Here is a 10023-nt window from a genome sequence, read left to right as displayed (position 1 = left end):
TCTTTAGGCAAGACCTAAAGGGAGGTGGCAGTGAAATGACAAAATTCTTAGCTCTTCTGTGCCTTCAATAAATACTTCCTGAGTGCTGAAAGTCTGGCTGGGACCACTGACGGAGGGCCTGTTTCTTTGTGCACCTCAGACAGGAATGAGCCAAGTAAGCCCCTGCTGGGGAGCATGCGCGGCCTCTTCAGCCTGTCCTGGAGCAATAGCGCGGCATGGCCGCCAGGGGGCGCACCCGTCCCCGATGTTACCTGCGAGACCGGGGGCGGGGGCATGGGGGCGGGGCTTGTGACAGCTTCCGGCTTCCGGAAGCCTGGGTCGCCGCGCGTCGCCGTCATGGCAGCCGAGGAGAAGGACCCCCTGAGCTACTTCGCAGCGTACGGGAGCAGCAGCTCAGGCTCCTCGGACGAGGAGGACAGCAGCGAGCCGGAGGAGGCGAGGCGCGGGGCGCCGGACCCGGCCAAGTCGGCGGGCGGCTGTGGGAACAAGAAGCTGCCGGGCCCCGACGAGCTGTTCCGGAGCGTGACGCGCCCGGCCTTTCTCTACAATCCGCTCAACAAGCAGATCGACTGGGAGAGGCACGTCGTCAAGGCGCCCGAGGAGGTGAGGCCCCCGACCCCGCTCTCGGGTCTTGGCCCCGGCCTCCGCCCTCCCGAGCCGCCTCCTGGGGCCGGAAGTCCGTCCCCCCCCCCGACCCGCAGTCACCCCCCGGGGGATGCCGCGCCCCCTGCCCCCCTCCAGCCCCGGGAGCCCCGGCCCCCTCCCCCCCGCCCGGTGGGTGTCCGGTCGGACCCGCAGCCCCGCCCGCTCGTGCAGAGACCCAGACCTCCGCGCTCGGTGCCCCTCCGGCGGGGCCAGGACTAACGGTGGTGACTCCCCCGCCCCCGCTGCAGCTGGCCCCCGGGACCCCTCCCCCCTGACGCCGAAGTGCCTGCGGTGCTGCCTCCAAGACAGTGTCTGCTGCAGCCGCCGGAAGGGCCCGCCTTGGCGTAGTGTCTGACACGGGATTCTGCTTTGGTAATTAAAAAAGTTATCGGCTTTCTTCGTCTCTAGGGAACCCTTTGGCTTTTCACTTAACGGTACTGTGATTTGGATGGAAAAGGAAAATGTGTATCTTTAAACTTTAAATAAAGTCGACCTGCACAGTAATGGATCGGCAGGCAGGGAGGTGCATGTGCCCCGCGGACGCCGGGCGCCTCGGTGGCTCACGGCGCCGCGTGTGTTTGCTCCACAGCCGCCGAAGGAGTTCAAAGTCTGGAAGTCCAACTGCGTGCCGCCCCCGGAGACCTACGCGGCGGAGAAGAAGCCGCCGCCGCCCGAGCTGGACATGGCCATCAAGTGGTCCAACATCTACGAGGACAACGGCGACGACGCCCCGCAGAGCGTCAGGAAGGCCCGGCTCCTGCCGGACGGGGAGGAGACGGTGGAGTCGGGTAAGGGGGGGCTGGCCGGGGGGTGATCAGTACCTTTTGGTCCCGGCGGTGGGTTCAGGAAGATGGAGGTGCTTGATGCAGTTTAAATCCAGCGAGTTAGCAAATTGATTAGGAGAGTCTTTGAATACTTTTTACTGGGGGTCTTTTTTTTTTTTTTTTTTTTGAAAGATAGTTATGTAGTCAGCTGCGAAGCGCTGCTGTCTCCGCCAGTGGTATTTGCTCTGTTTTAGAGAAAGAGCACACATTATTCAGGCTCTAAGTCTAAGCAGTGGTTCTCAACCTTGGCTGCACATTAGAATCACCTGGGAATCTTTTTAAAATGCTGATTTCTGGGCCTCATCCTCCGGAAATTCTGTTTCTTTGTTATGGGGTGGGGCCACAGCATGAGTAACAAAGAAACAGAATTTCCGGAGGATGAGGCCCAGAAATCAGGATTTTAAAAAGATTCCCAGGTGATTCTAATGTGCAGCCAAGGTTGAGAACCACTGCTCTCTAGAGTGAAATCTCTGATATCTCAGGCAGTGGTATAGGGGGGTTTATGACGGCTTCTTATTAGAACAGCAGAGTTAATGCATGGATTCCTTCTTGTGATTGCAGTTGTGAAGGCTTCATATTATATGAAAGCGGTTGTGGTTTAAAGTGAAAATTAGTGTGACAAAATGAGCTTAACCGGGTAATACTATATAGTCATTAAAAATAGTAATGTAAGGACCTAGTTGTCTTGCCTTCATCATAGTATCATAATTTCATTTCTTACTAGGACTGTAAGCCACAGTAATCTCTGCTGCCACACTTTTAATTACCCATTTTCATCCTTCACACTGCAGCTAATAATGTTAACTTTCCAAAAATCATCCCTGATTATGTAACTCACCTGCCCAATACCCTTCAGCAACAGCACAGAGTCAAAGCCTTCTGTGACGGGCTCTGCCTTTCTCTCCGCTCTCATTTCACCCGGCCCCTTTCTAGCTCTTTAAGATCTTAAAATTCAAAACTGAGTGCGCCGTGCTATTTTATAGTTCCACGCCGTTCAATATATGTTGCACCGTAGTCTGGAATGTTCTCTCCCTCTTTGGCTGGTAAACTCATTTATCCCTTAAACTCCCTCTAACTAATTTTCTGTGCCTGTGTATCCAAATGCTATTGATTGCACTTACCACCTTTTATGTGACTAGTTATTCACAGTCTGTCTCCTTTATGAAAATGAGTTCCTTACACAGCAGGGTCCAGATCTTATTTATGTTTGTTTGCATCAAAGTTTGCAGGAGAATACATCCTAAGTACTCAGTGGACAGTTGTTGAGTTGGACTAAATATTTTGGACTCTCATTTTAATGAAAGGGTGTACCATTTTTGTTAAATAGATTTCTGACCATCTTCCCATAAATCAAAGGCAGCCATGCAGAGAGTTTTGATTGTTTTAAGAGCAAGGGTAACCAACTGGTAGTTCTTCAGTTTTTATTCTACTTGGCTTTTTCATTTCTTTCACTGATTTCCCAATGTGTATTAGAAATCACCAAGGCGCATGATCAGTAAATGCATCTTTTTGAAGATACCAAATGAAGGGGGCATTTAAAATACCTCATGTTGTATAGTATTTTATATCATTAATAACAGTTTTGCATAAATACTCTTTAATCTTTACAACGCCTTGTGAAAATGTGGAACTGAGAGCTTGTGTGACATGTCCAAGACCACAAAACTAGAAAATGGCATGCTCCAAGGTAGGTACTTTCACAAATTCAGGTCTTTAAATGGAAATGACGCATTATTAAACTGGAATTTAGTCTTTGTATATTTTTCAAGCTAGACCGTGCGTAAGAAATATTCCATAGGAAGAATGGCAGCAAGGCCACTAGAGTTGACGGTGTAACTGGGGGTGCTCTCCTTTGTTCCTCTGTGGAAAAGGCGAGGATTATATATCCAGGACACGTGGAAAGAATTTTTTTTTTTCCAGCTTGCCTATTGAGTTCAGATAGAAGGAATTCCAAATATGTGACAAACTGCTATTGCCTTTGTTATTTTCTGAGCTTTTGATCATGTGATGGTTCTCCATCAGAAAGTGGATGTTGGCAATATCAAAAAACAGAAGGACCCAAACACACTCAACCAGTTTAAAGCTGGATCACAAGATTAAAAGATAATCCTGAAGTCTATCTTCTTATAATAAATACCTTCCTTTAATTCATAAAATATCTTGTATTAAGTTTTTAGATTATCACATTATTGTGCTTACTTTTTCTTCCCATTTTCTGCCCTTTTGTCCTTTTTGCCAGTTAACTTCTTCCAGATATTTTAAGAGGAATTGGGAAAGGTTCAAAACTGGTCATTGACTCTTGCTATTTATTAGCACCTCTTGTTTACTGATTGTAAAATATAGATCTGTAAGGCGCTTAGATAATGAATTGTAGCATTATTAACAATCATGAAAGCTTAGCTCAAGTAGCTAATGCTTTCTTTTTTAATTTAGAAAATTAGCTTGTATTAATAATTTAAACTTACTCACTTCTGGTGACATGAATTCCATAATAGAAAAATTGTTTTTTACTATTGCCTCTGTAGCATATGGCACAAAGTAGTAAAGCTGCTGAAGGAACATTTCAGGGTTTTGGAGTTGTTTTTTCCTGCTCTGGTTTTTAAGGCAATGCCTTGTTATGTCACTAGATGGCATTAGCTCTTCTGCTCATATCAGTGATAACTTTTCCAGCCTCAGTAATTTGTGTTTTTGTTGTTATTCAGTAAATGCACTTATAACAAGTGGTGGATTAAAAGCAGAAGTGTCTTAAGATAATCTTTTTAATATATGTTAACAGATTTTTCTAGTAAAGTTACAAAGTAACTTTAATTTTTATATTAGTACTGAAAATAATCTCTAAAGTCAAGCATGATGATAATTAAACTCCAATTAAGAACCATAGGCTTGATTTATTTGAGCTGTATATTATTTTACTTGGTTTGTAGAGCAAGGATCTTCGTCTATACATAATAAACTACTGATTAAAACTTTGGTTTGTAAATTCCTGGGATGATTTGTTAATCTGAATTGTCTTTTATCTTACCATCTACATAAATCCATAGTGCTTTATGAAATGTATGAATAACATTTCCATGCTATGTTTGAAGATGAAGATGAATCACCTGCTCTTTATACTAATTATTGCCCATATCAACAAAGGAGATATTCTGAGTATGGTACAGTTAGCAGAAAGAAATTGAAGGCTTAAGGTTTTAACTATATTTCCTCTATAGTTTTATGATCTGATATCATTGGCTTCCAAAATTTTTTAATATAAAGGACCCTTTCAACATCAAAATAGTTTTTAGACCACCACGTGACAGTTGTTGAACTTCAATCTGTTGTTGATGGAGAAAATAAAGTCAAAAGTTCAGTGAATTCAGTAATGTGCTTAAAATAAATTTGTATTTTGTAAATCATATCTTCTACAAGTTATTTATTCCATCTATGTAGTGTTCTTAAAGCCACGCATTTGTTCAGAGAAATGGGAAATTAGCAGCTGGTCTGTGCTACCCTGTGTTTTATTGAAACATGTAGTTGGATTTTTTTTTGTTACTTTTCTTTTTCTGTTTCTGTAGTTGGATATTTTAAGTTGAAAAAATGGTTCACTTCTCATTTTTGACATATTAATTGTCAAATTAATTTTTTGTAGCTACAGACATTAGAAAAGTTATAGAGAACATAGTTTTAATGTAAGGTTCTTCTCCATCCTCCCTCAAATTCTTCACAATATGAAGGAGGAAAGATGTCTGTTTTTCTATTACCATTGGAATATTCTCACCCTGCTAGGAATGGGATAGTGAGGGTAAGGGGAGTAGAACTAACTACATAGGACATAATTGAAAATACAGTTTCAGTGAAACATCTACCTGTGAGTGATTTTTTTAACTGCAAAATGTAAGGAGCCTAGGGATGAGATAAGAAAGTTATTTGTTTGGTGGGATTGGGGGGAGTTAAAGCAGATTGGAAGGGAAAAAGTATCTGCTAGCCATTTAAATAACGTTATGTTAAATAGATGCGTGTGTGTGTGTGAGAAAAATAGTGTGTTCCATTTGTACAAAGTGTAGATTATATATTTAAATACAACATATGCTGTGGAATACATGGGAATAGCTTTTTCAGAACAAATCTGATTTTTGTATTTTAGGTTACCTTAAATATAGCACTAAAGGGTGAATTTTGTATAACAATTGAAAAAAATCCCTTTTTTTACTTGCACTTTAAAATCAGAATTTTAAAAGTTAATTTTTGGTTTTTTATTGGGAAACTTTGAAAGAAACATTAGTTGAAGCTGATGGTATTATTACAAAGTAAATGAAATTGTAATGCTTTTTAAAAATTACTGATTGAAACTCTTTCTTTCCTGTTTAAAGATGATGAAAAAGATGAGCATACTTCTAAAAAGCGCAAAGTAGAACCAGGAGAACCAACAAAGAAGAAAAAGTAGAAAACAACAAATGACAGATTTTGAACTGTGAAACTTATTGATGAAATGGTTTTTTGGGCAGATAAGTTGATATTGTAAAATATGAAATATCATCTCCATGAAAGTACCTGTTAATAAGTATTGCTGCAGGAACTTTCCACTGTAAAATTCACTTTTTATTTAAAACTTGTATGTATTTAAAACTGAAATGGTGACTTGTGATTGTGAAGTTGACAACACTTAGAAGCATTCTTGCTATCACAGAACTGGTGACATGCTTTGAGATTTCTGTCAGATGTTGACATGCCAATGTTCTATGAACCTTTTATAAAGGAATGTATTTTTAAAGTAAATATAATGTAATGTACTGTGAACTTGTAGGGTGCTTTTCAACAGTGTTTGTACAGTGTAAATAGATCATGGAAATAAAATTACTTATTCAATAGTACTATTACTGCATTACATTAACATTTGAATATTTGTGACAGATACTCTCTTTGCCATGTGATGTTAATAATAGGTATTACCATTTAGGGATTTCCTCCTGTGTTCCAGGTGCTTTGTGCATACATTATCTGTGATCCTCAAACAGCCTAGTAAAACAGGTATTAGTAGCCTTATTTTATAATAAAGAGTAACATCCAAGGTTACACAGCTAGTGAGCAGTGAATTTGGGATTTAACTCACGACACTTGAGCTCTAAAATCATCACGCTAAACCATCTATCCGCCAATCAAAATTTAGGAACTGTGATTGGCATCTTTTCCAGGTACCCTTCTGTGGTAGGTAGTGGAGATCCTCTCCTCACCTGATTGTATTACTGCACGTATCCTATATGTCTTATATTGTGAAAATTCATTGATTTCCCTGTTACATAGTAAGTTTGCTGAATACAAAGAGTTGCCAGATGTCAAAAATAAAAATACAGGACACACAGTTAAGTTTGAATGTTACATAAACAAATAATGTTTTAGTATGTGTAATATTTAAAAACTATTTATACTAAAAATTTGTTTACCTGAAAATCAAATTTAACTGGGTGTCTTATAATTTATCTGCCAACCCTACTTGTACATGTTTTTTCTACCCAGCTCCTATTTTAATGCTTGTATATAGTAATAAGAAAACAAGATTGTAGTCAGGAAGATAATATTTGATTTGACTTATATGGTCAAATGTAGTGCTGTTATTTGTAACATTTTGAACAATAAAAGGAAAAACACTGCATTAGTCTTTCCATGATTTTTAGGCCTGTAAGAGACAGTGTTAATTACAGGACACACTGTATTTAGAGTGTAAAAAAAAAGACATTAGTTTTTAAAAAATCCCAGTCCAATTGTTTCCCCCCATACCAGAAGCCAATCTTTAATCTATAAAATTTGTTTAGTTGGGAACATGATCAAGTAGATTAAAATTTGTGTCATTAAAAATATACCAGCCATTATGTTTTTGGAATAAGCAAGGAACATAACAGTATGATGGTTTCTAGTATGTCTCAAACTCACAAAAAAACAATTCTGCAGCTGCCTATCCTCTAGGTTTACAAATGTATGAATCCCAAAATTGAAGTAATTGACAAAACAAACTGTTTAAGGTTGAAGGCTTTGTATGTAAATAATTTGGAGGGGGATGGCATCAACTGGTAAAGCTTAACCCAATGTGGCACCAAATTAAATGGGATTATAATTATGAGGTAAAATGTATAGTCTGAATGCATGTATTGGTGGAACAGATAGCTCAGAATTGCTGAAATATTACAAAATTAAGAAAATGAAAGCAAACCATAACCCCACCAAAAAAAAAGGCCCATCAAGCCACTCTCTGAAAATCTTTTAAACCTTTTGTTCTACTCCCATTGGTTTAACTCACAGCTTATTATACCAATTAAGACAGAACAAAAGCTCACTACAGCAGTCCCCATTGGTGCTTTAAGCCTTCTTTCTAAAAGGTAACAGAATTGAGAGGAAACAGATACTACTATTCTTTTTGGAGGGGTTTTATGTTTCAATATTTTAGGACAAGTAGTGGCCACACTTGCGATATTAAGCAACTTCTGGGAATGTGCATCTATGATACATAGGTCAGGCTAGTTTTCATTTGGGAGGGGGAAGGGAAGATAACAAGGAAGGTTAAATATTTTGGAACAGTTTCAGCCATTTGTATCTTGAGTTTCTTTTCAAAATATGGCCAATTAATGGGAAGGGAGATGACCTTGCTTATGGATTTCTTCACCTTCCACAGAAATATCCCTGGTTGGAAAGTAGACTTTCGTGGCACTTTCTACATCTGTCACCTCATTAGAGAATGGATTCTTTACCCCTTCAGAGATGTTTTGGGAACATGTTTGCTTAGGGTGTGTGTCCATGTGGGTTCTCAGGTAAGGAGCTGCTTAGTTTAGCTAGTGAAAATCCAGTGAAAAAGCTTAGAAAAACCCACATAGATAAGAAAAATCCTCTAATCAAATTGCTTCCTTGTTAGAGAATCAAATCACTTGATATTTCTGATTGTTTGCTCATCTTTAGGATAAGGAAGTTGTATCAGGCATGAAGGACTTTTTTGTATAAGGATAAAATTGAGAAAAGAACTTAAGCATTTTGGGGTCATGTTTTAAAATTTAAAGTGTAAATAGCCTTATAGAGCTTTGTGGAAAACATTCTAATTGGAATCAAAGAGCATTGTTGAGAAAATCGACACTACTTTTTAGCCATTAAAATCATTTCCAAATGAGAGGGGGGACAATTAAAATATGAATGAACTAATGCAGCTTTGGACATGACCTACATATATATAAAACATGTTGCCACATGATTGAGATACAAAGCCCTACCAGAGATATTTGAAAAATGTGATTATTTTATAGATATTTGAATGAACTTAGCAACTCAACTTGATAGGTCAAAACTGATGAATTTAAATTCACAACTGGACTTAAAATGTATCCTTGGTGGAATTTTGGATTTTAGAGTTTTGTATCCATACAGAACTGCTCCCCTGTTTTACCCTCCATGATCACTTAGTACAGGAGTGCCAGGCAGACAGTCCTACCAAAAGGTGTGAAATACCCAGCAAGTGTTTTGTTGAACTTTTCATTAAGTTCTGAAGCTTTCTCTCTCTCCTTCCACTTAGTTTTCCCAATTTGAAGCATGGCAAATTTTAATGCAGGAGAAAAAAAAAAAAAAGATACCAAGAAGCATTTGTACGTACTGCCCCCAGAGGTGGAACTTTCAGGCTGTTTTGTTTATTGATGAGCAATGCCTGGCACATAGTAGGCACTCAATGTAACTGCTAACTGTTGATGGTAAGCTGAATTCCTCACCCCAGGCTTAGGGGTGATCCAGCAGAGGTTTGTGTTTTCAGTTATATGTGCCAATAAATCTTGACAGTTTAAACCAATTTGAGTTAAGTTTTCTGTCATTTTCCATCAAAAACATCCCAATTGATGTGAAACTCTTCTTACTCTCTTGATTTCTCCCAGGGCCCCATGCTATCCTGGTTCGTGTCTCTGTTTTCTCTGGCTTTCTCTGGCAACAGTCCTTGAATGCCAATGTAGATTATATAGTTCCTTTCTCATTCTCCACACTGGTTCTTGATTCCAGCCAAGTTTCCGCCCCAAATTTGCATGTCCAACTGTATATTTCCCCTTGGTTCTCAAAGACCCCTCACATACCAGATGTCCAAAACCAAAGACTGTGTCAAAACCCATGTCACCTCCCATATTTCATTTCTAGTTAATGGTGTCACCATCTAGAAATTTGCCCTCTGCATCACTTCCCATCACATAGGTTTGGGCAGTAAACCCTGAAGGTTCTCCTATTCTCACATACCTCTTAATCTGGCTCTAATGAATTGTTTACAATTCCCTAGATATCCTTTTAGTTTCATAGTTCTGTGCCTTCTCTTGTACAGTTTGATTGGCCTAGGCTTCATCTACATACTTCTTATCCTCCAAGAAGCAATTCAAACATTCCCTTCTTTATATACTTGGTTCTGTTTATCAATAAATCTGGACCTGTACATTGTTTTCCCCCATGCTCAGTACTAAATGAATAGCCAGCATTTAGTGAGTACTTGTCAGGCTTGCTCTTGGTGCATGTATTAACTCATTTAATTCAATGAGGTATGTGCTATTACGAGCCCTTCTTTTCAGGG

General features: G+C 39.6%; 1 protein-coding gene across 1 annotated transcript; it reads left to right on the top strand.

The window, feature by feature from the left end:
• Positions 1 to 313: 313 nt before the first annotated feature.
• CUNH1orf52 (chromosome unknown C1orf52 homolog) lies at positions 314 to 9267 on the top strand. Its single transcript, XM_070405498.1, has 3 exons — positions 314 to 603; positions 1235 to 1433; positions 5822 to 9267. Exons 1-3 carry the CDS (start codon positions 337 to 339, stop codon positions 5893 to 5895), a joined length of 540 nt encoding a protein of 179 aa, XP_070261599.1. The 5' UTR covers positions 314 to 336; the 3' UTR covers positions 5896 to 9267.
• The last annotated feature ends 756 nt before the right edge of the window (positions 9268 to 10023 follow it).

Source organism: Myotis yumanensis, unplaced genomic scaffold, assembly GCF_028538775.1.
Source record: "Myotis yumanensis isolate MYYU_CA2020_CCGP unplaced genomic scaffold, mMyoYum1.0.hap1 SCAF_2, whole genome shotgun sequence".
Classification (NCBI taxonomy): Eukaryota; Metazoa; Chordata; class Mammalia; order Chiroptera; family Vespertilionidae; genus Myotis; species Myotis yumanensis.
The sequence above is the reverse complement of the archived record's forward strand: the minus strand, read 5'-3'. Positions and strand labels throughout refer to the sequence as shown.